We start from the raw sequence: 26,784 nt of genomic DNA, 5'->3' as shown, positions 1-26,784 counted from the left end.
GATCCATGTGCCGCAGGAGGAGCTGCTACCTAAGCATCCTTTAAAAGGAATCTGCACAGCCAATCCGAAGCCTTGCCGGAATAAAGCCCCACCCACAAAGTAGGCACGAGAAACAGTTTCTTGTCTAATAGACAATTCATTTCTTTTCTGACGTTTCTTTTTGTCTTTTGTACACATACGTTTTGTCACCCTCTTTTGAGATTTTTAAGAAACACATCGTCGCCCTCTCTTTCTCCTAACAGCGTTTACGATCGCAAAGGTCACCTGTGCCCATTTGACACCGGCCTGATAGAACGGAATATCGAGCTCTACTTCAGCGGCACCGTGAAGCCCATTTACGACGACAACCCCTGCCTGGATGGTAAGCCCTTCTTGAGGGTCTCCCTTTGTTGGGGGGTTTTTCTCCCTCTCCCAAAAGACTTGAAACTCGAGGGCCTGCACTGCAACTGATGGGCAGTAGGTTCAAGGCGGACACAAGGAAAGACTACTTTACACAGAGAATGATTCAAAGCTGGGATTTGCTGCCAGAGGATGTTGGGATGGCCACAGGAATAAACAGCTTGAAAAGTGGATTAGATACATTCACACGAGGGGATACTAACCGTGGTAACTGAGAGAAGCCTCCACATTTAGAGGCACCCAGGAAAGATCCTTCAGCAGGGCCTGTTTTTGACCGCAGTCGTATCCAAATGAGCTTGTTTGCCTGGTGTGCCTACACCCAATAAAGCAGGGGTAGTCAACCAGTGGTCCTCCAGATGTCCATGGACTACAATTCCCATGAGCCCCTGCCAGCGAATGCTGGCAGGGGCTCATGGGAATTGTAGTCCATGGACATCTGGAGGACCACAGGTTGACTACCCCTGCAATAAAGGACACAACCGGGAGAGTCCAGAAGCAGACAGAACTTCATTGCAATAAAAGGGAGCTTGGCACCAAAACCCAAGGACTCCTCCCAAGCAGCCTCAGTATTTATACCTTGCAACAAACAACTTTTAGACATGCGCAGATGTCTTTCAATTCCTGCACACTTATCTGCATAAGCACATTTAGTCCAACGTCAAGTATAAATAAATCTCGCCGCTGTATGACAGTTTTATGGTTTTCTGCAGACTTAGGAAAAACAGTTCCCTTCTCTTCCTCCATCGCCAGCTTCACCCTGCCAGCTGTGCTTCCACACGCATGTTGCTAGGTAGTCCCAGACATCATGTCCCCTTTCCCACTTGACCACATCCTGCTCTGCCAAGAATAACCTCTTAACGCAGTAGCAGTCTTGCACAATAGTTGAAATCTGGTGTATAAACTCAAGTGATGCATTTGCCTTATCAGTGGTGCTAAATGGCCTGTCAGCAGAGGGAGATACTGCACACTTCGTATATTATTATTTTAGAAAAAAGTTTTCCAAGCGGAGACATGATAGAGGCTTCTAAAATTATGCAGGGGGTACAGAGAGTTGAAAAATAAATATTTTTCTGCCAACATACTTGAACTGGAGGGCATCCCAGATTCATGGAGGCTCAGTCTGTCAGTGGCTGCTAACCAGGGTGGCGGTGCGGAACCTCCACATTCAGAGGCAGTCAGCCTCTGAACCCTAGAACCAGAAGGTAACATCAGAGGAAGCATCTATGTCCTGTTGTTGGCCCTCCAGAGGAACTGGCTGGCCTCTGAGTGAGACTGGATGCTGGATTATTTGGACCATTGATCTGATCCAGCAGGGCTCCTCTGATATTCTTACCAGGGGAAGGCCTCAGTCTCTATTCCTTATTGTTGGCCACCCAGAGGAACTGGTTGGCCCCTGTATGAGATAGGATGCTATATGGACCACTGGTCTGGTCCAGGTGGGCTCTTCTAATATTCTTATGAAGGCCTTGGTCTCTATGCCTTGTTGGCCCTCCAGGGGAACTGGCTGGCCACAGAGTGAGACGGGAGGCTGGACTAGGTAGACTATACAGCAGGGCTCTTCTGTTCAGAAGAGCAAGAGTCTGCATGTAGCTCACTTCAGTTGTCAGGTCTTTAAAGAAAGCAAAGTTTGTTTGTTTGTTTCATAGAATCCTAGAGTTGGAAGGGGCCATACAGGCCATCTAGTCCAACCCCCTGCTCAATGCAGGATCAGCCCTAAGCATCCTAAAGCATTCAGTGTGATTAGGGGGAGGAAAGATGTTTGTTTGTTTAGACACACACAGCCCTCCCCTGAGGCTCAGGGTGGTTTACATAGAACTTAGCAAACAGGGAACAGTACAGATAACTTAATAGTTGTAAGCAGTAACAATACAGTGATAACAATGGAACAGTAGAAAAATGGTGAGAACAGTAATTTAACTACAGTGTGGGTTGGACAAATGGACGGTATTTTTCATAGGAGGAAGGCTCCGGGGCCAATGGAAGGTGATTTGTTCAGGTCGACCTCAACCAAAGGCCTGGCGGAGGAGCCCCCTTTTGCAGGCCCTGCGGAATTGGTCATGCTCCATCAGGGCCCTGATCCCCTCTCAGCCTGGCTCCACTGTCCCTCATCTTGGCCTCCTTGTGCTATTTGCCTCTAGTCTGGCCATTCAGGGTCATTCTGAAGTGAGTTTCAGATGATAACCATGTTGCTCTGCATGAGACCAGGCAGATGCCAGTCCAGCAGCCCCTTAGTCGCCCACCAGGGTGCAGAAGTACAGTGCCTATAGGAACTCGCTTGACTAGAGCTGCCCCTAAGAGTCTTTCCTCCCCCTAATCACGCTGAATGCATTTTGCATCCTGCCTTCTTTGCAACACCAGGATAGAAGGACTCGGGGATCTTTATTCCTGCTTGTATCCGACAGAGGCATCTTCGATTCTCGAAAGCACATACCCCTCAAAATCTTGTTGGCCTCTGAGATGCTACGGAACTCGAACCTATTTATTTATTTATATTTTAATTTCTACCCCGCCCCTCCTGACGGGGTCAACCCAGGGCGGCTTACATCAAGATAAAAGGATAAAATACAGCAATTGCCATAAAACCCCCTTGAATTAATCCCTGTCCCTAGTAAAATACTAAATCTAAAATTTCCATTAGATGACAGAGCCCCATTCCTCCCCTACACCAGGCCAAGGGACCAAGCCCTATGAAGATAGGTTGAGGGACTTGGGAATGTTCAGCCTGGAGAAAAGGAGGTTGAGAGGGGACATGATAGCCCTCTTTAAGTATTTGAAAGGTTGTCACTTGGAGGAGGGTAGGATGCTGTTTCTGTTGGCTGCAGAGGAGAGGACACGCAGTAATGGGTTTAAACTTCAAGTACAACGATATAGGCTAGATATCAGGAAAAAAATTTTCACAGTCAGAGCAGTTCAGCAGTGGAATAGGCTGCCTAAGGAGGTGGTGAGCTCCCCCTCACTGGCAGTCTTCAAGCAAAGGTTGGATACACACTTTTCTTGGATGCTTTAGGATGCTTAGGGCTAGTCCTGCGTTGAGCAGGGGGTTGGACTAGATGGCCTCTATGGCCCCTTCCAACTCTATGATTCTATGATTCAGTCAGTAGATCACCTGTCCTAACTGCATCTGTGCTCTGGTACGATCAAATAGATCCTCTACTAGGCGGGACCTCCAGTTTGTAGATTATTCCCCGGGACAGCTCTTCCTCCCTGGCCTCAACCGAAAACCCAGCTGTTTTTTTAGGTGCACACTGGCTGAGAAAAGCCAGATTTGCGTTGATCTCTTCCTGCTTCTTTGTTTCAGGTGGCGTCCGGGCTAAGAAGATGGGTCCCATCAACGCCTGGTGGATTACCGGCTTTGATGGAGGGGAGAAGGCTTTGATCGGCTTCACCACAGGTGAGAGTGCGAGAACACGAGGAGGGTCGATTTGCCCTCCCCCTCTCATCATACTAGAAACTAAAATCTCCACGTGGAGCTGGTGGGCAGTAAATGTAAGGTGGACGGAAGCCCTTCTTTGCTCCTCTCCCAAGGCCATTCCCAGGATCGTAGGCAGCAGACTTGTGAGTGGCCTTGATGTTGAGCACATTTCCCAAGACCCCGACGTCTTCTTTGCGATTCCAGCTTTTGCCGACTACATCCTGATGGAGTCCAGCGAGGAGTACGCCGCCATCTTCGCCCTGATGCAAGAGAAGATCTACATGAGCAAAATCGTGGTGGAGTTCCTGCAGAACAACCCTGACGTCAGTTACGAGGATTTGTTGAACAAGATCGAGGTCAGTTGGATACAGGAGAAACTCTGCATTCCCCACCCTACCCCAGCTGGTTGAAACTGCAGGAAGGCCCTCCTGTGAACACAGGCTCAAGGAAAGCAGCCATTTCTCTCAAGACAGGTGTTTAAATCTGTGCAGCTGGGGTTCCCCAACATGGTGCCCATGGGCACCCTGGCACCAGTGCCCACCAAATGTTTTCAGAAAGTGGGTGTGGCCAGGTAGTGCCAGCAAAACTTGTGCCTGTCCACTGGAGAGCTGCCAGCTACTGCCAGCAATGGGCACATTTGGGTGTCTGCAAGGAAAAAACATTTTTTAACAACATGTTCATTGTTAAGTGTGCTGATAAGCAGAAATGCTGCAGAACCTCAATCCCTGTTCTTTTGTGACTGGCATTTTATGGCTGCACTGTGTCAGGTTTCTGAAGGTGCCCACCGACTCAAAAAGGTTGGGGGGGAGATGTCCTGCTGCCTGGCACAGGGCGTAACGTCCTTGTCGTTGTCCTCAGACGACCGTCCCTCCTGCCGGCCTGAACTTCAACCGCTTCACGGAAGACTCCCTCCTACGGCACGCCCAGTTTGTGGTGGAGCAGGTAGAGAGCTACGACGAGGCGGGAGACAGCGACGAGCCCCCCGTCCTCATCACCCCCTGCATGAGAGACCTGATCAAGCTGGCCGGAGTCACGTTGGGGAAGAGGTAGGGTGCCAGCGGGGGCCCTGCTGAGAAACAAAACAATTAAAATACATGGCAGAACAATAGTTCAGGATAGGGGCTCACTGACGGAATATGAAATGGATAAACAGAAGTCTTCACCCGCTGGCAAAAGATGGCCACAGAAGGGGGCAGATGGGTGTCTCTGGGGGAGAGAGTTCCGAGGCTTCAGCGCCACGACCAAGAAGGCCCCTTCCAGGGTTGACCCTCATCTCAGAAGGCAGGGGACTCAAAACCAGGCCTTCAGACATGACTGTCACAGCCAGGCAGGTTTATGAAGGACAAGGTATGGTCCTCGCATTGCACGGAAAGACCAGTTGCCGTTTTCACCCCCTTGCCTCCCCCTTCCAGGCGAGCTGCGAGGAGGCAGGCCATTCGGCATCCCACCAAGATCGACAAGGACAAAGGCCCCACGAAGGCCACCACCACCAAACTGGTCTACCTGATCTTCGACACCTTCTTCTCCGAGCAGATCGAGAAGAACGAGAAGGAGGAAGACAAGGAGAACGCCATGAAGCGCCGGCGCTGCGGGGTCTGCGAGGTAGGGCCAGGCAGGGAGGGACAGTGGCTCAGCAGCTCTGCTTGGCATGCAGAAGATCCCAGGTTTCAACAGTATCTGAGAGCCAATCAGTTCCCATTAGCACTCTTATAATTCACCAAATTGCTCCCTGAAGCAGACCGGTGGCGCGCCCCCTGAAGCACACCAGCAGCACTCACAGCTCCCGACTCCAGTTTCTTTGTGAAGCCCTCCTAGCGTCACCTCGTCTCCTCCTTCCCTTCCAGGTTTGCCAGCAGCCTGAGTGTGGCAAGTGCAAAGCTTGCCAGGATATGATTAAGTTTGGTGGCAGTGGGAAGACCAAGCAAGCCTGCCAGCAAAGGAGGTGATCTTTTCTTTTTTGATTTCAGTTGCTCAAATGTTCAAAATGTGGGTGTTGGGGGGGGGGGCAGGACAGAGAGAGCCTTAGGGGTGTCGCCGAACGCTTGTGGCCGCAGTTCTCCACTGCAGGGACTGTATATCTTCCCTTTAAGGTGTCCCAACCTGGCGGTGAAAGAAGCCGACGAGGACGAGGAGGTGGACGACAACATCCCCGAAATGCCATCACCCAAGAAGATGCTGCAAGGACGGAAGAAGAAACAAAATAAGAGCCGAATCTCCTGGGTTGGAGACCCTGTCAAGGTACTCCGATGATGGAGAAAACAGCCGCCACTTGGAAAAGGGAGGCGTGGAGGTCCCGCTCTTGAGGTGGCTGTTCGTATCGTGGGAGGCTCTCAAAGGCAGCCGCTGAAAGCACTGTGCAGTTTGGCGCCATTTAATGTGACGTGCTCATGTGCACACCTTGCTTCAGTTCCATTTTTAATCTACAGGTAGCTTCTGGGTTTCTGCAGCCCTAATCCTACTGCATTGTTTATTGAATGGCCCAGGGGCAGCCAAACTGTGGCTCTCCAGATGTCCATGGACTACCAGGCCCAAGAGCCCCTGCCAGCTGGCAGGAGCTCGTGGGCCTTGTAGTCCATGGACATCTGGTGAGCCGCCGTTTGGTCCAACTCACTCTCATCCAACTTGAGAATCCCAGTGAGCAAGACGAACTATGAGTAACACAGATATTCAGTGGAACAGGCTTCCTCGGGAGGTGGTGGGTTCTCCATCTTTGGAAATGTTTAAGCAGAGGCTGGAGAGCCATCTGACGGAGAGGCTGATTCTGGAAAGGCTCAAGGGGGTGGCACGTGACAGTGGATGAGCGAGAGGGTTAGAATAATAGAAGCATAGAGTTGGAAGGTACCTCCTGGGTCATCTAGTCCAACCCTCTGCACTATGCACCCATAGGGTTGTGAGTGTCCTGCACAGTGCAAGGGGTTGGACTAGATGACCCAGGAGGTCCCTTCCAACTCTAGGATTCTAGGATTCTATGAGATAAATAATGGAATTAAATCTGAGACATTAAGCTACATGGCTGTTGTATAGCCTGCTAGGTTCATTAGATGAGGATGGAGTTTGAAAGGCTGCATTCACCTGGGAAAACCATATCATAAGGCACACACACACCCCAAAAAAGAAAAAGTAATGAAGGTGGGACTAGGAATGCCACACAGAATGCTGCTCAGCTGCCAGGTAGGGAAGGAGAGCGGCCAGGAAGCAAATGACCTTAGTATGCTTGGAATCTAGTCGCTGGCATCTGTTTGTCATTTTCCTGCAAAGGTAATTTTTAAAATTTCTCCGGACTGCAGAGCGACGGTAAGAAGAACTATTACCAGAAAGTGTGCATCGATTCAGAGATGCTGCAGGTGGGCGACTGTGTCTCCGTCAGCCCCGACGACCCCACAAAGCCTCTTTACCTGGCAAGGTGTGTGTGTACTTTGAATGGACAGGTGTCCGGATGAGTGTACATGAGGATCTTTTCTTCCTCTCCCAAAGGGCTGGAAGTGGAGGGCGTCCAATGAAGCTGACGGGCAGATAGATTCATGGAGGATAAATGAGTGGCTGCTAGCCGTGCTGGCTGAGGGGAACCTCCGCAGTCAGAGGCACTAATCATATGAATCCCACAGCCAACAGGCACCATCAGGGGAAGGCCTCGGCCTCTCTGCCCTGTGGCTGGCCCTCCAGTCCAGAGGAACTGGCTGGCCCCTGGGTGAGGCTGGATGCTGGACTAGATAGAACCTCCTTGGTCTGATCCAGCAGGGCTCTTCTGGGAGTCTTCTCAGAGAAGGCCTTGATCTCTGTGTTCTGTTATTGGTCCTGCAGAGGAACTGGTTGGCCACTTTGTGATACGGGAGGCTGAACTTGACAGTATCTTACCCTGTCCAATCCAGGCTCCACTCCCAAATCTTCAGGAATTTTCCAGAGTTGACAACCCTGAGAAACGATATCTTTCAGCAATACTGATAACTGAGGCTCTTCCGGAGCTTTTTAACGTCTTTGTCCTTCAGTCACAAAACAAGCCTTACAGACAAAAAAAGACCCCCGTTTAGATTATCTTTAGGAACTCGTCCTCTCTTTCTCTCCTGCCCCCCTTCCAAATTCCCCTAGAATCACTGCCATGTGGGAGGACGCCAACAACGAGCCCATGTTCCATGTCCACTGGTTCTGCCGTGGCACCGACACCGTCCTGGGAGCGACCTCTGACCCTCTGGAGCTCTTCTTGGTGGACGAATGTGAGGACATGCAGCTCGCTTACATCCATGGCAAAGTCAACGTCATCTACAAAGCTCCTTCGGAGAACTGGGCTCTAGAGGTGTGTTGACAAGCCGGTGGGCTGTTACACCTGGTGGCACTTTCCTATCCTCTGAATGATGGAGCATTTCATTAGGGAGGGGATGTGGCTCAGTGGCAGAGCCTCTGCCTGGCATGCAGAAGGTCCCAGGTTCAATCCCCGGCAGCATCTCCAGTTAGAAGGACCAGGCAGGAGGGGATGGGAAAGGCCTTGGCCTGAGACCCTGGCTCAGTGGCAGAGCCTCTGCTTGGCAGGCAGGAGGTCCCAGGTTCAATCCCCAGCATCTCCAGGTGAAAGGACCAGGCAGGAGGGGATGGGAAAGACCTTGGCCTGAGACCCTGGCTGAGTGGAAGAGCCTCTGCTTGGCAGGCAGAAGATCCCAGGTTCAATCCCCAGCATCTCCAGTTAGTAGGACCAGGCAGGAGGGGATGGGGAAGACCTTGGCCTGAGACCCTGGCTGAGTGGCAGAGCCTCTGCTTGGCAGGCAGGAGGTCCCAGGTTCAATCCCCAGCATCTCCAGGTGAAAGGACCAGGCAGGATGGGATGGGGAAGACCTTGGCCTGAGATCCTGGCTCAGTGGCAGAGCCTCTGCTTGGCAGGAAGAAGGTCCCAGGTTCAATCCCCAGCATCTCCAGGTGAAAGGACCAGGCAGGAGGGGATGGGAAAGACCGTGGCCTGAGACCCTGGCTCAGTGCCAGAGCCTCTGCTTGGCAGGAAGAAGGTCCCAGGTTCAATCCCCAGCATCTCCAGTTAGAAGGACCAGGCAGGAGGGGATGGGAAAGACCTTGGCCTGAGACCCTGGCTCAGTGGCAGAGCCTCTGCTTGGCAGGCAGAAGGTCCCAGGTTCAATCCCCGGCATCTCCAGTTAGAAGGACCAGGCAGGAGGGGATGGGGAAGACCTTGGCCTGAGAACCTGGCTCAGGGGCAGAGCCTCTGCTTGGCCTGCAGAAGGTCCCAGGTTCAATCCCCGGCATCTCCAGTTAGAAGGACCAGGCAGGAGGGGATGGGAAAGACCTTGGCCTGAGACCCTGGCTCAGTGGCAGAGCCCCTGCTTGGCAGGCAGAAGGTCCCAGGTTCAATCCCCGGCATCTCCAGTTAGAAGGACCAGGCAGGAGGGGATGGGAAAGACCTTGGCCTGAGACCCTGGCTCAGTGGCAGAGCCTCTGCTTGGCAGGAAGAAGGTCCCAGGTTCAATCCCCAGCATCTCCAGTTAGAAGGACCAGGCAGGAGGGGATGGGAAAGACCTTGGCCTGAGACCCTGGCTCAGTGCCAGAGCCTCTGCTTGGCAGGAAGAAGGTCCCAGGTTCAATCCCCAGCATCTCCAGTTAGAAGGACCAGGCAGGAGGGGATGGGAAAGACCTTGGCCTGAGACCCTGGCTCAGTGGCAGAGCCTCTGCTTGGCAGGCAGAAGGTCCCAGGTTCAATCCCCGACATCTCCAGTTAGAAGGACCAGGCAGGAGGGGTTGGGAAAGACCTTGGCCTGAGACCCTGGCTCAGTGGCAGAGCCTCTGCTTGGCAGGCAGAAGGTCCCAGGTTCAATCCCCGGCATCTCCAGTTAGAAGGACCAGGCAGGAGGGGATGGGGAAGACCTTGGCCTGAGACCCTGGCTCAGGGGCAGAGCCTCTGCTTGGCCTGCAGAAGGTCCCAGGTTCAATCCCCAGCATCTCCAGTTAGAAGGACCAGGCAGGAGGGGATGGGAAAGACCTTGGCCTGAGACCCTGGCTCAGTGGCAGAGCCCCTGCTTGGCAGGCAGAAGGTCCCAGGTTCAATCCCCGGCATCTCCAGTTAGAAGGACCAGGCAGGAGGGGATGGGAAAGACCTTGGCCTGAGACCCTGGCTCAGTGGCAGAGCCTCTGCTTGGCAGGCAGAAGGTCCCAGGTTCAATCCCCGGCATCTCCAGTTAGAAGGACCAGGCAGGAGGGGATGGGAAAGACCTTGGTCTGAGACCCTGGCTCAGTGCCAGAGCCTCTGCTTGGCAGGCAGAAGGTCCCAGGTTCAATCCCCGGCATCTCCAGTTAGAAGGACCAGGCAGGAGGGGATGGGAAAGACCTTGGCCTGAGACCCTGGCTCAGTGGCAGAGCCTCTGCTTGGCAGGCAGAAGGTCCCAGGTTCAATCCCCAGCATCTCCAGTTAGAAGGACCAGGCAGGAGGGGATGGGAAAGGCCTTGGCCTGAGACCCTGGCTCAGTGGCAGAGCCTCTGCTTGGCAGGCAGAAGGTCCCAGGTTCAATCCCCGGCATCTCCAGTTAGAAGGACCAGGCAGGAGGGGATGGGAAAGACCTTGGCCTGAGACCCTGGCTCAGTGGCAGAGCCCCTGCTTGGCAGGCAGAAGGTCCCAGGTTCAATCCCCGGCATCTCCAGTTAGAAGGACCAGGCAGGAGGGGATGGGAAAGGCCTTGGCCTGAGACCCTGGCTCAGTGGCGGAGCCTCTGCTTGGCAGGCAGAAGGTCCCAGGTTCAATCCCCGGCATCTCCAGTTAGAAGGACCAGGCAGGAGGGGATGGGAAAGGCCTTGGCCTGAGACCCTGGCTCAGTGGCAGAGCCCCTGCTTGGCAGGCAGAAGGTCCCAGGTTCAATCCCCGGCATCTCCAGTCCCTGGAGGCAAGCCAAGGATTGAACCGGGGACCTTTGGCAAGCCAACCACAGGCTCTTCCCCTGAGCTATAGTCCCTCCTGCGATCCCTTACGCGATCTCTGCACTCCTCCCAGGGAGGACTCGACATGGAAATCAAAATGGTGGAAGACGACGGCAGGACATATTTCTACCAGATGTGGTACGATCAAGAGTATGCCAGGTTTGAAACTCCCCCGAAGACGGAGCCCTCCGAGGACAACAAATACAAGTGAGTCCCACAGGAGTCAGGTTCTTGGTTTGTTTTCTTTATGAAAAATAAAAATATTGTTGCTCAACTTCCAATTTCCAGCTGAAACCAAAGAGGAAATAGCAAAACCCTGAACCTCTCCCTCCTCCTTAAAACACATCTGCTGGGAAAGGGGAAAGGAAAGGAAAGGAAAGGAAAGGAAAGGAAAGGAAAGGAAAGGAAAGGAAAGGAAAGGAAAGGAAAGGAAAGGAAAGGAAAGGAAAGGCCATGATAGAAAAGGCCCCAGCTCTGGGCACAGCCAGACGGGCCATGCTGAGTGGTGGCATAGCCAAGAGATGGCTGATATCCTTAGTTCGTGCCCAGGGGCATGTGGAAGGACACAGTCCTTCAAATGTGGTTTGGGATTGGGAAGAAGGTCCTGCTGGGACAAAAGCAAAGGGGATGGGAAGTGAGCATTTCTCATTTGGCAAGCGCAACACTCCAGGAGGCGTCTCAAAGCAGCTCCCAATCGCCTTCCCTTCCTCTCCTCACAACAGACACGCTGTGAGGGAGGGGAGGCTGAGAGAGCTCTGACAGGACCAGTCAGAACGACACTATCAGGACTGTGACTAGCCCAAGATCACCTAGCTGACTGCGTGTGGCAAAGTGGGGAAACTAACCTGGCTTGCCACATTAGAAGCCGCCGCTCTTCACATTTATTTAGTACGGGGGTAGTCAAACTGCGGCCCTCCAGATGTCCATGGACTACAATTCCCAGGAGCCCCCTGCCAGCGTTCGCTGGCAGGGGCTCCTGGGAATTGTAGTCCATGGACATCTGGAGGGCCGCAGTTTGACTACCCCTAGAGGAGAGGCTGAGAGATCCGCAGTTCCTCCCCCCCAGTATTTTGAAAGCGTGGGTGTTCGTGTATTCCAAAAAGACCTTGTCAGCCCACCCCGGGAGCAGAGGTTTCCAAAAAACGAGTTGCCAGGAAAGTTTAGAAACAGGACCTTGTCGCAGTTCTCATTCAGGGCTCGGGTCTCCCTTCTCCCCAGGTTCTGCATGAGCTGCACTCGCTTGGACGAAGTGAGGCAGAAGGAGATCCCCAAAGTCTTGGAGCCGCAGGAGGAATCCGAGGGGAAGATGTACTACGGCGTGGCGACCAAGAATGGGGTGCAGTACCGGGTCGGGGATGGAGTTTTCCTCTTGCCGGAGGCCTTCTCGTTCAGGTTGGTTCGTGACGTGACTTGGTTGGGTAGGGCAGGGAAGCAGGATTTCCACGGAAACAGCATGCCAATCATGGTAGCTCCTTTATTTATTGATTTTTTAAAAATAATTTTATTATTTATTATTATATGAAGCATTTACAGAAAAGTAAAGAGAAAAAAGCGACCAGCTAATATGGTTTGCCATCCTCTTTTAACATACATACTCAGTTCCCATCACATATTAATCCTAATCTAGAAGTTTTTACCATTTTTCTTAGCAAAATGATTGTTAATGCATATGAGAGTATGTTATAAGAATATATTCTATTATTATCTTAAGTGATGTAAGGTCAGTCCCCTTCATAAATTGGCCCTGACCTAAGAGTTACTGCTGCTGTCTTGTTAATACATATGAAATATAGTTTGTCATCCTCTTTTAGCATACGTATTGGCATACATATTCAGTTCCCATCACATATTGGTAGCTCCTTTATTGATCAGGCTGGAAAGGGGTTTTATTAGCTCCTTCCATCTCTGGGCTTCCCTCCACTCAGTCGGAGCTCAGTTGGAAGAGTGTCCTGTCTGTGGGACACATCAGGAGGCAGAGCGACGAATGGAGCAGCCGTAACGGAGCACCACACATTTTTAATAATGTTTTAACTGTGATTTAATAGATAGTGTACATGTGACGCATGTTGTGAACTGCCCCGAGCCTTCGTGCACAGAGAAGTAGTCTATTAAAACCAATACATTAAAAAATAAAATATAGGAATTTTATCTTTGGGGTGCTAGATTCGAATCCAGGTGACAGGTTCTCCCAATTTTACCTTACCAGCTTTTAAAGAGTGTTTATCTTTAGGGAGGCTAGATTTAAATCCCAGTGGAGACCTTTCTGACTTTTACCATACCAGCTTTTTAGGAGTTTTATCTGTGGGTTGCTGGATTTGAATCTTGATCCAGGGAGCTCTGAAAAGCTTATAGTTCTCCAGTCCCTTTGGCTTTTTAAGTGTTATGGGCTCAGACCTAGCTGTTCTGTGGCAGATTAATATGGCTACCCTCTGAAACTATCTTTAGCTTTTCATGATCTACTTGTGTCGTAAATGAGTTTTTGCGGTGCTTTTGTTTTAGTGACTTGAGTTACAACACTCTGGATGTACACATAACCCCGTCAAACAGGACTCGGAAGTGTCAGCATGAAAATATTCTAAATAAAATATTTAATAAATAACAATTATTTAAAATAAACGGCTTTCCGTAATGCGTGCCAGAGCGGCAAACTGTAATTAAAAAACCTCTTGGCTGTAATTAGGGCCGACTTGATCAGTGAAGCTGATTAGGGCCCATCTCTTTCATTCCTTGAGCATGATTCTGGTATGTTACTGTGCATTTGATTCTGGTATGTTACTGTTTCAGTGAACAAATGCCAGAATTAAATTTGAACAGGCCTTTCCTTCTAAGAATGGGTGGTCATTCTTTAATACATTTGCATGTAGGCATCAAAAAGGCATGTGTTGAGGCTTGAATGATTTATGTTCATGTCAGGTCGACTAACTGGACCATTAAAGGCAAGGCAGTCGCAGTTTCAGAAAAGCGGGTGCCGTTCTGACAGTTTCCCAATTGTTTGCCCCACATCCAACCCTCCAACCCCACCCCACATGTTCTAGAAGAAGAAGAAGAAGAGTTGGTTCTTATATGCCGCTTTTCCCTACCCGAAGGAGTCTCAAAGCGGCTTCCACTCGCCTTCCCTTCCTCTCCCCACAACAGACACCCTGTGAGGGAGGGGAGGCTGAGAGAGCCCTGAGATTACTGAAGAAGAAGAAGAGTTGGTTCTTATATGCCGCTTTTCCCTACCCGAAGGAGGCTCAAAGCGGCTTACAGTCGCCTTCCCTTTCCTCTCCCCACAACAGACACCCTGTGGGGTGGGTGAGGCTGAGAGAGCCCTGATATCACTGCCCGGTCAGAACAGTTTTATCAGTGCCGTGGCGAGCCCAAGGTCACCCAGCTGGCTGTACGTGGGGGAGCGCAGAATCGAACCCGGCATGCCAGATTAGAAGTCCGCACTCCTAACCACTACACCAAACTGGCTCTACTATGGACTTCTCTTTCCCTCTCTCCAGTCTGCGGCTGGCCAGCCCCGTGAAGCGCCAGAAGAAGGAAGCGGTGGATGAGGAGCTGCATCCGGAGCATTACCGAAAGTACTCTGAGTACATCAAAGGGAGCAACCAGGATGCGCCAGAACCGTACCGCATCGGCCGCATCAAAGCCATCTTCTGCAACTTGCGCAGCAACGGCCGCCCCAACGAAGCCGAAATCAAACTCCGGGTCTACAAGCTGTACAGGTGAAAAGCCGCTTATTATGGGATTTGACTTTGGTGGTGGGTGGGTGGGATCAGTCACAATAATCATAATCAGTCATAAAGGTTTTGGTTCAAGGTCATACGCGGTCTGGGCCCAGCGTACCTAAGAGACCGTCTCTCCGCCTACACCCACAAAAGAGCATTACGCTCTGTCACCGCCAACTGGCTAGTGATCCCTGGCCCCAAAGAAGCATGTCGGTCCTCAACGAGGGCCAGAGCTTTTTCTGTCCTGGCCCTCACCTGGTGGAACGAGCTCCCCAAAGAGATCAGGGCCCTGCCTGAACTCCCACAGTTCCGCAGGGCCTGCAAAAGGGAGCTCCTCCGCCAGGCATTTGCCTGAGACTGACCACAGGTCCCTCCTTAGACATCCCCTCTATGGCCTGAACCAATCTGACCTCTCTAAGGGCCTTAGCTAAGTTCCTGTTATATTGTTTAAGATCACGGAAATTGTGTTATTTAGAACCACTGTTAGATTATTGTTGTTGTATTTATTTATGTCATATATTAATTCGTTCCATGTATCCCCCCCATGATGTATGTAAACCTCCCTGAGCCATATGGCAGTATAGAAATCAAATAAATAAATTAATAAATGGGTATTGGAAACCCTGCCCCTGCCCCCTTCTGGTCACCATTTTAAATTGGGGTGCATAAAAGAGCAGCTGCCTCTTACCGTCTAGAAGAGAGGGTATCCAAAGGCTATGCGGTGATGCGCTGTGGCCTCTGTGGATGCGCCGTGGCCTCTGTGGCACAGCCACCTCATGGCAGCCTTGCAGGGTTTTCAAGGCAAGATCTCAGGGGTGCCCATGGGCGCCATGTTGAGGATCCCTGAAACTAAACAAAGAGCCACTGGTTTCGTGGCAACAAAACTTTGCAAATTCTGGAGCAGAGTTTTTGGGAAGAGCTGTGCTTGCCAAATCAAGGAAGCTCAGCTCATTTTGAAATTTTGCTGGACATTCTACAGGGTCGTTTCCCCCTCCCCTTTCATCCTGCTGGAAGGCTGACGTTTGGTTTCGTCCCTTCCCAGGCCAGAGAACTCGCACAAGTCCGTGAAGGCCAGCTACCACGCGGACATCAACCTGCTGTACTGGAGCGACGAGGAGGCCACCGTGGAGTTCAGAGACGTCCAGGGCCGCTGCACGGTGGTGTACGGGGAAGACTTGACGGAGTGCATCCAAGACTACTCGGCCAGCGGCTCTGATCGCTTCTATTTCCTGGAGGTGACCTTTCCCCCCGGCGTAGCTGGACCCCTGCAGCGTTTGTTTCTCTGTTTTAGTTACTTAAAACATTCATTACCCACCAATCTCTCTTGCCGGAACTCAAGATGCAGCTTACAGCACCACAGTATAAAAAACACCGCAGTTTGGGCGGGTTTTTTAAAAACCCATAAAGTCACAATTTAAAAACTCCAGTGAGGGCTGCCGATAAATCACAAGCCGTGGGTGTGGAATGTTCCATTAGGTCACAGCTAATTTCTGGCGACTCCTTTGGGTTTTTTGGCAAGACACCTGTAGATGTGGTTTGCCTTTCCCAGCCTCTGCACAGCAACCTTGGACTTCCTTGCTGGTCTCCCATCCATGCCCTGACCAGGGCTGACCCCGTGTAGCGTCCAAGATGTAATGAGGCCGGTCTAGCCTGAGCTATACCGGATAGTGCAGGAGAATTTTCAGCAGCATGTGCTCCCCTGGGCTGCCAATCTCCAGGTGGTGGCTGTAGTTTCTCCCACAATTACAACTATTGGTTCACCTGGAGAAAATGACCGCTCTGGAATGTAGACTCTATGTCAGGAGTAGTCAACCTGTGGTCCTCCAGACGTTCATGGCCTACAATTCCCATGAGCCCTTGCCAGCAAACGCTTCCATGGACATCTGGAGGACCACAGGTTGACTACCCCTGCTCTATGTCATCATGCCCGTCTGAAGTCCCTCCCTCCTCAAACCCTGCCCTGAGGCTCCACCCCCAAAATCCCGAGGTTTTTCTCAGCCCGGAGCAGGAAACAAATAGGGTCTGACTTCCTACTGATGCTCCAAACCCAGCCTGGGGAGGGGGGCTGTTGTGGCACCACAGGAGATGCCTGCCGGATAACGCACAACCCTTTGGCTATATCTACTTCCTGTTGGTGTTCTTTGGGCCTAGGAAGAGCCTTCTGCAGTTAGCATCTTGTGAACCATGCTGGTTTGGTGGCAGGTTTTGTTTTAATTTTGCCTTCTTTTTTCCCCAGGCATACAGTGCGAAAACAAAAAGCTTCGAGGACCCCCCTTACCACGCCCGAAGTTCCGGAAACAAAGGGAAGGGGAAAGGAAAAGGGAAAGGTGGGCAGTCCGAGAAAGATTTTTTTAAACGACATCTTCAGTCTCGCCTTCCTTTCTCTCCCCCATGGTCCCCAGAGCCCCCTTCGTGAATCAGAAAGCACCACTCTGTCTGTATTGCCCTGAAGAAAAATCTGTGTGTATAACAGTATTGGCTAGATATCAGGAAAAGAATTTCACAGTCTGAGTTGTTCAGCAGTGGAAGGGGCTGCCTAAGGAGGTGGTGAGCTCCCCCTCACTGGTGGTCTTCAAGCAGCGGCTGGACAGATCCTTCTCCTGGATGCTTGAGGCTGATCCTGCACTGAGCAGGGGGTGGGACTGGATGGCCTTCATGGCCCCTTCCCACTCTGGGATTCTAGGAGTCTAGTTCAGCAGGGGAATGGGCTGCCTGAGGAGGTGGGGAGCTCCCCCTCACTGGCCGTCTCCAAGCAGCGGCTGGACAGATCCTTCTCCTGGATGCCTGAGGCTGATCCTGCACTGAGCAGGGGGTGGGACTAGATGGCCTGGATGGCCCCTTCCCACTCTAGGATTCTAGGAGTCTAGTTCAGCAGTGGAATGGGCTGCCTGAGGAGGTGGGGAGCTCCCCCTCACTGGCCGTCTTCAAGCAGCGGCTGGACAGATCCTTCTTCTGGATGAGGCTGATCCTGCACTGAGCAGGAAGTGGGATTAGGTGGCCTTCATGGCCCCTTCCAACTCTATAGTTCTGGGATTCTATCATGGAAATCAGATCAAGTCAGTTGGACTGCTGTGTTGGTCTGAAGCAGCAGGACAATGTTTGCATACAGCGGCACCTTTAAAGCCAACACAATTTTATTCTGGGTATAAGCTTTCATGTGCTTTATCAGGGGGACTCCATCCATGAGACACCAATGGCTGCCGCAAAAGGCAGAGCCAGCCACACTGCAGAGATCCTTGTGGCACAGTGACCGCTGCTGTCAAACCGCTTAAAAAAAAACAACCCTGCACAACCCACTTTCTGAAACTTGGTAGACACCAGGAAAGGTGGCAGCCGGGCCCATGGCACCCATGGGCCCCACATTTGGGGACCCATGGGGGCAACAATCTTCTTTTTCCTGACCTAGGCAAAAGCAAAATGAAATCGTCGGGCGTGTCGGAACCCAGCGAACTCGAAGCTCCGGAGGTGAAGCCCCCGAAACTGCGCACCCTGGACGTTTTCTCGGGCTGCGGGGGCTTGTCGGAAGGGTTTCACCAAGCAGGCAAGGCCTTTGTAAAAAAAAAATGGGGAGGGTGCTTGTCTTTTTTGGTTTGTTTGTTTGTTTTTTTGCAGAATTGACAATGGATGTATGGTTGCAGGAGCCACAATGACAGACTATCTGCTTACAACATAAAAGGGAGATGTGGACTTATACCCCTCCCAATTGGGTTTGGGAATGTCCATTTTATTTATTGTTCTATTTATTTCATTTATTCCCCACTCGGGACCCCAGGGGGCTCACATCCTTCTCCTCTCCTCTGTTTTCCCCCCTCAACAACCCTGCGAGGTAGGTCAGGTGGAGGCTATGCGTAACTGGCCCGAGGTCACCCAGCGAGCTTCCATGGCAGAGCAGGGACTCGAACCTGGGTCTCTCAGATCCCAGTCTGACTCTCTAGCCATTACTATGGTTTATTTAATTCATAGATGGCCCTTTCCAGCTAGGCTAAGCAGGGAGTACAACAATTATAGTACAACATTCTCAGGGTCCTTTTTCCATATGTGATGGAGATCTGGGAAAGTGAATAAATTTTGGGCAAAAGTGCATGCTGTTTTAGAAGAGTTGTTTAATAGTTTCCTATGAGAGCTGAATATATGTTATTAAGTTTGTGTCCAGATTTACTCCCCTCCCATGCCGGAAATCTGGGTTTTTTTATGCTACTATAGCAGCAAGACTAGTCTTGGCCAAGAACTGGAAATCTCCAGAGATACCAACCATTGAACTGTGATTGGATAAACTTGCTGATTTAGCAAAAATGGCACAACTAACATCCATAGTCAACAAAAAGCCGATGGAAGAAGTTCAGGAGCAGTGGAGCATTTTTTGTTTGTTTGTTTTTCCCCCACCTCAGAAGTCTCTGAGACATTGTGGGCCATTGAGATGTGGGAACCAGCCGCGCAGGCCTTCCGCCTGAACAACCCCGGCACGACGGTCTTCACGGAAGACTGCAACGTCCTTCTGAAGCTGGTCATGTCAGGGGAGAAGACCAACTCCCTCGGCCAGAAGCTGCCACAGAAGGGGGACGTGGAGATGCTGTGTGGGGGTCCGCCTTGCCAAGGCTTCAGCGGCATGAACCGCTTCAATTCCCGGACCTACTCAAAATTCAAGAACTCCCTCGTGGTCTCCTTTCTCAGGTGAGCACGGTCGATACTGTTTTTCTCATGGCTGAGCCCTGGGAGGGGCCGTGGCTCAGTGGTAGAGCCTCTGTTTAGCATGCTGAAGGTCCCAGGTTCAATCCCCGGCATCTCCAGTTAGAAGGGCCAGGCAGGAGGGGAGGGGAAAGACCTTGGCCTGAGACCCTGGCTGAGTGGCAGAGCCTGTGCTTGGCAGGCAGAAGGTCCCAGGTTCAATCCCCGGCATCTCCAGTTAGAAGGACCAGGCAGGAGGGGATGGGAAAGACCTTGGCCTGAGACCCTGGCTCAGTGGCAGAGCCCCTGCTTGGCAGGCAGGAGGTCCCAGGTTCAATCCCTGGCAGCATCTCCAGTTAGAAGGACCCGGCAGGAGGGGATGGGAAAGGCCTTGGCCTGAGACCCTGGCTCAGTGGCAGAGCCTCTGCTTGGCAGGCAGGAGGTCCCAGGTTCAATCCCTGGCAGCATCTCCAGTTAGAAGGACCCGGCAGGAGGGGATGGGAAAGGCCTTGGCCTGAGACCCTGGCTCAGTGGCAGAGCCTCTGCTTGGCAGGCAGGAGGTCCCAGGTTCAATCCCTGGCAGCATCTCCAGTTAGAAGGACCCGGCAGGAGGGGATGGGAAAGGCCTTGGCCTGAGACCCTGGCTCAGTGGCAGAGCCTCTGCTTGGCAGGCAGGAGGTCCCAGGTTCAATCCCTGGCAGCATCTCCAGTTAGAAGGACCCGGCAGGAGGGGATGGGAAAGGCCTTGGCCTGAGACCCTGGCTCAGTGGCAGAGCCTCTGCTTGGCAGGCAGGAGGTCCCAGGTTCAATCCCTGGCAGCATCTCCAGTTAGAAGGACCAGGCAGGAGGGGATGGGAAAGGCCTTGGCCTGAGACCCTGGCTCAGTGGCAGAGCCTCTGCTTGGCATGCAGGAGGTCCCAGGTTCAATCCCCGGCATCTCCAGTTAAAAGGTCCCGGCAGGAGGGGATGGGAAAGACCTTGACCTGAGACCCTGGCTCAGGGGCAGAGTCTCTGCTTGGCAGGCAGAAGGTCCCAGGTTCAGTCCCCAGCATCTCCAGTGAAAAGGCCCAAGCAGGAGGGGGTGGGAAAGACCTTGACCAGAGACCCTGGCTCAGGGGCAGAGTCTCTGCTTGGCAGGCAGAAGGTCCCAGGTTCAGTCCCTAGCATCTCCAGTGAAAAGGCCCAAGCAGGAGGGGGTGGGAAAGACCTTGACCAGAGACCCTGGCTCAGGGGTAGAGTCTCTGCTTGGCAGGCAGAAGGTCCCAGGTTCAATCCCCGGCATCTCCAGTTTAAAGGACCAGGCAGGAGGTGAGGGGGAAGACTTCCACCTGGGCTGGATTAGGAGGGTGGAAAAGGATCGCTGAGCCTTGCCATGACCTCCTATTTAAGCCATCTGGCGGAGATGGGGAGAGCTGGCGCAAAACCCACCCCCATCGGATGCTGACACTTTCCCTCCACATCGCTTTCCAGCTACTGCGACTACTACAGGCCGAGATTCTTCCTGCTCGAGAACGTGAGGAACTTTGTTTCCTTCCGGCGCTCCATGGTCCTGAAGCTGACCCTGCGGTGCCTCGTCCGGATGGGATACCAGTGCACTTTTGGCGTGCTGCAGGTATGGCGGGCAGACAGTCTCCCTGATGGGCAGAAGGGGGAGCAAAACACATCTAGGCTTTTAATCAGAGGGGAAGGGAGGCAGCCTGGTACAGCTGGATTCTCGTGGGTAAGTTGGCCCCAGTGTGACCTGTAAGCCATGCACCATATTCAGATTCATGCCAGAGAACCCAGCATGGATTGGAAGTTGTGGCATTTGGGCCTTGAGGGACCTCACGGACGCGTGTGTGACCCCTTACAGGCTGGTCAGTACGGCGTGGCCCAAACGCGTCGTCGAGCCATCGTCTTGGCAGCAGCTCCCGGCGAGAAGCTTCCCATGTTCCCGGAACCCCTGCATGTTTTCGCTCCCCGGGCCTGCCAGCTCAGCGTGGTGGTGGACGACAAGAAGTTTGTTAGCAACATCACCAGGTAATTACCAGCAGTCCAGTTCTGTGATTTTAAAATAGTAAGAATAATAACAACGGAGGTTAGGCATTCTGTTTTATGCGTTTTATTTATATCGCGAGCCGCCACGAGCTCCGTCACAAAGGAGGGCGGCTCATAATGTTCAGCCTGGAGAAAAGGAGGTTGAGAGGGGACATGATAGCCCTCTTTAAGTATTTGAAAGGTTGTCACTTGGAGGAGGGCAGGATGCCGTTTCTGCTGGCTGCAGAGGAGAGGACACGCAGTAATGGGTTTAAGCTTCAAGTACAACGATATAGGCTAGATATCAGGAAAAGAATTTTCACAGTCAGAGTAGTTCAGCAGTGGAATAGGCTGCCTAAGGAGGTGGTGAGCTCCCCCTCACTGGCAGTCTTCAAGCAAAGGTTGGATACACACTTTTCTTGGATGCTTTAGGATGCTCTGGGCTGATCCTGCGTTGAGCAGGGGGTTGGACTGGATGGCCTGCATGGCCCTTCCAACTCTATGATTCTATGATTCTATCCAGCAGTGGAATAGGCTGCCTAAGGAGGTGGTGAGCTCCCCCTCACTGGCAGTCTTCAAGCAAAGGTTGGATACACACTTTTCTTGGATGCTTTAGGATGCTCTGGGCTGATCCTGCGTTGAGCAGGGGGTTGGAATAGATGGCCTGTGTGGCCCCTTCCAACTCTATGATTCTATGATTCTATAAATGTTTTGAATAAATAAATGCAATCATGAGCAGGCTCTCCTTTAAACAGAGACCCAAATCTGGTCGTGGCAGCTTCGCCTCTCAAAGGTTTTTACCCCAAAGAATCTCGTTGGTTTCTAAGGCGGACTTGGACTTAGCTCTTGTACAGCAGACTGACCCAGATGCTCCCTGGAACTCTCTCCAGGCTGCTGCTGAGCTTGGCTGCTCATCCTGTGGGCCATGCTCTTCAGAAGTGGGAGCAGCCAGACAGGAAAGTGCTTCTTTTTGACTTCCTGCAGGACCTACTCGGGACCATTCCGGACCATCACAGTCCGGGACACCATGTCCGACCTGCCCGAGGTCCGGAACGGGGCCTCGGCCCTGGAAATCTCCTACAACGGGGAGCCGCAGTCCTGGTTCCAGAGGCAGATTCGAGGTTCCCAGTACCAGCCCATCCTCAGGGATCACATCTGTAAGGTGAGAGGCGCTTTCTAAAATCTCTTGTCCAGCGATGGGATTCAGGCAGCCCCACAGGAGGGCGGGGGGGGGAGGCTGATAGCAAAGCGTCCCAGGAATAATGACGACAGAGAGCTGTCCTTTTGATTTCTGAAGCACAGTCTGGTTGCTTCTCCAGAATTCCTGGGGCATTTCTATTATTATTTGAATTTATTACCCGCCAGCCTCTGCAAAGCCAGCTCGTGGTGGGTTATAGCGGTGGTCCCCAACACCGGGCCGCGGTTCCTTCTCTCTGTCCCCCGGTCCGCAGCGTTGGAAAGTTTGCTGACCACTGGGTTACAGGACAAAATAAAATACAAATCTCTTTAAAAAACCCACTAAAACAGAACAATTAACAAAATACAAAACCAACAAGGACAGCAGACCAAACCCCCATCTACTAGGGGGGGAACTGCTGCCCACCATTGTAAGAATATGGTGGAATACCTTCCCTCCTTTGTTCCTCCTCCTTTAGTCCTCGTGTTCCTGCTAAAGAAAGGTTTATCGCTTCATTTAGAACGTTAGAAAAATCCACGGAAGATCGCACAGCAACAAAGGGCAGAGGGGGGAAAAACACCACTGTAGGAAACTCAATGGGCATTTGAAACAGCACAACACAGCAATTCTGAAGGGCAGGGAAGGGGTAGAAAATGGGGGGGAGGTAATATTTCCCTCCTAAGCAGCTTACCCACGCTGTGCTAGGCCAATGCAAGCAGGTGTGTTTGAATAGGTATATCAATTTTGCTAGCAGCCGGTTGCCAAATCAGGTCTGTCAGAAATGACCCCAAAAAAATTCCACTAGCAACCATTCACTAAACCAGGATACAGAGGCAGTTTGAAAAGGGTCAAGCAAGTGCTTTCCCATTGCCTGCCTCTGCGTAGCAACCCTGGACCTCCTTGGGGTTCTCCCATCCAGGGCCGACCCTGCTCGGTTCCCAAGATCGGGCTCAGCCGGCCTCCTGTAATGGAGTGGGAAGGAGGGCCTTGGTCTGCCAGGTTGGCAGTGGACATCCCGGGAGCCGAGGCTGCACTAACGGCGGTCTTCCCCTTCCCAGGATATGAGTGCGCTGGTAGCTGCCAGGATGAGACACATCCCGCTGGCCCCCGGCTCGGATTGGCGCGACTTGCCCAACATCGAGGTCCGCCTGTCGGACGGCACGACCACCCGGAAGCTGCGCTACACACACCACGACAAGAAAAACGGGCGGAGCAGCACAGGAGCCCTGCGAGGGGTCTGTTCCTGTGCCGAAGGTATTATTATTATTATTATTATTATTATTATTATTATTATTATTATTATTATTATTATTATTATTATTATTATTATTATTATTATTTAATTTTTAGACCGCCCTTCTCCCAATAGGTCTCAGGGCGGTTTACAACATAAATAGTTAAAACACAATAAAATCCCCATAAAAACCCCAATTAAAAGTTACATATAACATATCACATAACATATAGCGGCGGTGGTCACAATTCTGATCTTAGTTCAGCCTGGTGGAGAGAATAATGTTCAGAAGAGGGTGGCACCAATACAATACATCTAACCATGATCTCGATGTTAGAGATCTCAATATTGGAGGGGATCCTCTGATGGATTAGTGGGAGAGCTGCCCTGGCCTCAACCATATGCCTGGCGGAAGTGCTCTGTCTTACAAGGTACAAGATGGGGCTTCCTTGGGCACATGGTGATAAGGCTACGCCCAGATAAATTCAGTATTTCAGGGTTTCTGGCTGGGGTACGCAGGCTTTTTGAGCCGGTAGGCACTTAAGAACCGCAGAAGAGCCCTGCTGGATCTGATCAGTGGTCCATCTAGTCCAGCATCCGGCTCCACACAGCAGCCAGCCAGTTCCTCTGCAGGGCCAACAACAACCTCAGGAGAGCCCTGCTGGGTCAGACCAGGGAGGGTCCCTCCAGCCACTGCCATTAAAACGATGTTATTTTAACCTGCATGGATAATGCGATCTCTTGTGGCCAGTCAGAAGCTCTGCTGAGCAGGAACCTCACCCACTTTCTTTAAAAAGCTGACAGGTTTTTTGGTAGGCACTCAGGTGCCCACGGGCTCCCCATTGGGGACCCCTGCACCAAGGCTGCTTATCTCATGAAGCAGCTTAAAGGGTGTGTCCAAAAGACCCTTTTTGTCTTGGTAGGTCAGTTGTCCGGAAACCCCCCCTCCCACGGTGTTAGCCCCCTGCCCCGTCACCCCACTTCCTTCAGAGACCTCTGCCTGTGTTGCTGAGCAATGTCAAAGCATGCCCTTCCCACCTGCCAAGTAGTCTGAGTTCTCTTGTGCTCTCCAGGCAAGCCGTGCGACCCGGCGGACCGGCAGTTCAACACCCTCATCCCTTGGTGCCTGCCTCACACTGGGAACCGGCACAACCACTGGGCCGGCTTGTACGGCCGGCTAGAATGGGACGGCTTCTTCAGCACGACGGTCACCAACCCGGAGCCCATGGGGAAGCAGGTGAGGGAATGCCCCTCGAGCCGGAGCGAGGGAAGTCGCAGCAATAAAAGAAGCCGTGTCCTTTCTTCAGGCAAAGAGCCCAGCTGGATAGAGAGAGAGAGTTAATCATTCTAGATTCATCTTTTCCCCCACCTCAATGAACAATTTTGCACAGCTTCAATTTTGCACAGCTGTTGCTTTACAGCAGCCACGTTCAAGTAGAGTAGAGTCTTAAAGACCCACATGGTTTCCAGGATTTGGGCTTTTAAGAATCAGAGCTCCCTTTATCAGGTACTACAGAGGGTGCTTTGACACTCCAGAGATGATTCCTCCAAAGTCTCTTTGGTCTCGAAGGTGCAACCTGTACTCTGCTACCGTAGACTGACCTGGCTCCCCAGCTGAAACTAGATATGTCAGTTAATACTGATGTATTTCTTCAGTTTAGAAAATATTCGCATAGTTCTTATTTTCTGGGATGAGTAACAGGGCCTTTTTAGTTGTGTCCCCCTCAATCTTAGGAGAGTTGGTTTTCATAACCCACTTCACACCACCCGAAGGCGACTCAGAGTCGCTTCCAATCGCCTTATTATTATTATTATTATTATTATTATTATTATTATTATTATTATTAGATTTATTTCCCGCCTCTCCCGACAGGCTCGAGGCGGGTCAAAACAACTAATCCCATTAAAACACCAATCTACTAACATGGCGGCTAAAAATCCCATCCCTCCCCCAATTATTAAAGAAGTGAAGAGGAAAGGATAGGGGAGTAGCGTACACTCCAACTCCTAGGGGGGGAGCGATGTCCCTGATTCGCTGACCCCAGCCTCAACCATAGACCTGGTGGAAGAGCTCCGTTTTACAGGCCCTGCGGAAAGCTGACAAATCTCGCAGGGCCCGCAGATCACCCGGGAGCTCATTCCACCAGGTAGGGGCCAGGACTGAAAAAGCCTTGGCCCTGGTCGAGGCTAGGCGTGCTTCCTTCGGGCCGGGGACGACCAACAGGTTCTCACACACAGAGCATAAGGCCCTTCCCTTTCCTCTCCACAGAAAAGACACCCTGTGAGGGAGTTGGGGGTGGGAGAGCTCTGACAGAACTGTGAGAACAGCTCTATCAAGACTGTGACAAGCCCAAGGTCACCCAGCCAACACTACTTGATGATCCATCTGGGCCATGACCTTAGGTCTGATGGAACAGCCCTGCAGAACTGGTTAAGGTCACACAGGGCCTCTTGGCAGAGCATTTCACCAAGCCGGGGCCAGATTTCAAAAGGCTCTGGCCATGGTTGAGGCCAGTCTCAATTCCTTTGGGACAGAACTCTTCAGCATGTTTTAGTCAGATGATCTTAGCGACATTTGGGGGGTATAGTGGAAAAGGCAGTCCCTGATAACGAAGCTTAAGATCTCGCATCTTCCTGGCCTGAATTGAGACATTGGTTTCCCATCTCGTGACCAGTGCTGATTTCCATGCCCACTTCCCCTCTGCATATCACACCTCATCCAGTCACATCTGGTGCTGTCATTCACCTGCTGTTGCCATTTGCCTGCTATTGGCATTCGCCATCCGAAATCACTCTTTAAGATAGAAGGACAGCGGGTCGCTCATTCTCACTGTATCTGAAGAAGTGAGCAGCGGCTCATGGGAGCTCCTACCCTGCTAGAAACTGTGTTCATCTTTAAAGTACCACTGGCCTCTTGTCTTTTGCAGGGCCGCGTGCTTCACCCCGAACAGCATCGAGTCGTGAGCGTGCGGGAGTGTGCTCGCTCCCAGGGATTCCCCGATACCTACCGGCTGTTTGGAAACATACTTGACAAGCACAGACAGGTAGGGTTACCCTCCTACACTACATGCTCTGGGACATGAGGTCTTTTCCAACTCTATGATTGACAATTCTGTGACATTTCTGTTTCCGACCCCGGGAAGCCACGGAGGACACCTGGAACAGCTTTCCTCTGGATTTCCATGCCGGCCTCATTGTAGATTCAGATTTGCTTGTTAGACGACGCTATTTATGGCATTGATATCAGTGGTGTGGCCTGCTTTCT

The 26,784-nt window shown here is 51.9% G+C and overlaps 1 protein-coding gene across 2 annotated transcripts in view; it reads left to right on the top strand.

Annotated features, from left to right (window-relative positions):
• The window catches only part of DNMT1 (DNA methyltransferase 1), a 43,761-nt gene that overhangs the window by 14,085 nt on the left and 2,892 nt on the right, over window positions 1-26,784 (top strand). For both annotated transcript variants that reach the window (XM_077329760.1, XM_077329758.1), the window contains exons 11-32: window positions 243-361; window positions 3,698-3,790; window positions 4,016-4,167; window positions 4,670-4,857; window positions 5,224-5,413; window positions 5,656-5,753; window positions 5,902-6,049; window positions 7,099-7,214; window positions 7,898-8,102; window positions 10,788-10,921; window positions 11,933-12,106; window positions 14,203-14,424; window positions 15,470-15,662; window positions 16,664-16,754; window positions 17,834-17,968; window positions 18,816-19,098; window positions 20,563-20,704; window positions 20,945-21,111; window positions 22,093-22,270; window positions 23,344-23,539; window positions 24,593-24,756; window positions 26,447-26,563. In XM_077329760.1, coding sequence (XP_077185875.1) covers window positions 243-361; window positions 3,698-3,790; window positions 4,016-4,167; window positions 4,670-4,857; window positions 5,224-5,413; window positions 5,656-5,753; window positions 5,902-6,049; window positions 7,099-7,214; window positions 7,898-8,102; window positions 10,788-10,921; window positions 11,933-12,106; window positions 14,203-14,424; window positions 15,470-15,662; window positions 16,664-16,754; window positions 17,834-17,968; window positions 18,816-19,098; window positions 20,563-20,704; window positions 20,945-21,111; window positions 22,093-22,270; window positions 23,344-23,539; window positions 24,593-24,756; window positions 26,447-26,563 — 3,505 coding nt within the window. The remainder of the gene's footprint in view (window positions 1-242; window positions 362-3,697; window positions 3,791-4,015; window positions 4,168-4,669; window positions 4,858-5,223; window positions 5,414-5,655; window positions 5,754-5,901; window positions 6,050-7,098; window positions 7,215-7,897; window positions 8,103-10,787; window positions 10,922-11,932; window positions 12,107-14,202; window positions 14,425-15,469; window positions 15,663-16,663; window positions 16,755-17,833; window positions 17,969-18,815; window positions 19,099-20,562; window positions 20,705-20,944; window positions 21,112-22,092; window positions 22,271-23,343; window positions 23,540-24,592; window positions 24,757-26,446; window positions 26,564-26,784) is intronic.

Source organism: Paroedura picta, chromosome 3 (genome assembly GCF_049243985.1).
Source record: "Paroedura picta isolate Pp20150507F chromosome 3, Ppicta_v3.0, whole genome shotgun sequence".
Classification (NCBI taxonomy): Eukaryota; Metazoa; Chordata; class Lepidosauria; order Squamata; family Gekkonidae; genus Paroedura; species Paroedura picta.
The sequence above is the reverse complement of the archived record's forward strand: the minus strand, read 5'-3'. Positions and strand labels throughout refer to the sequence as shown.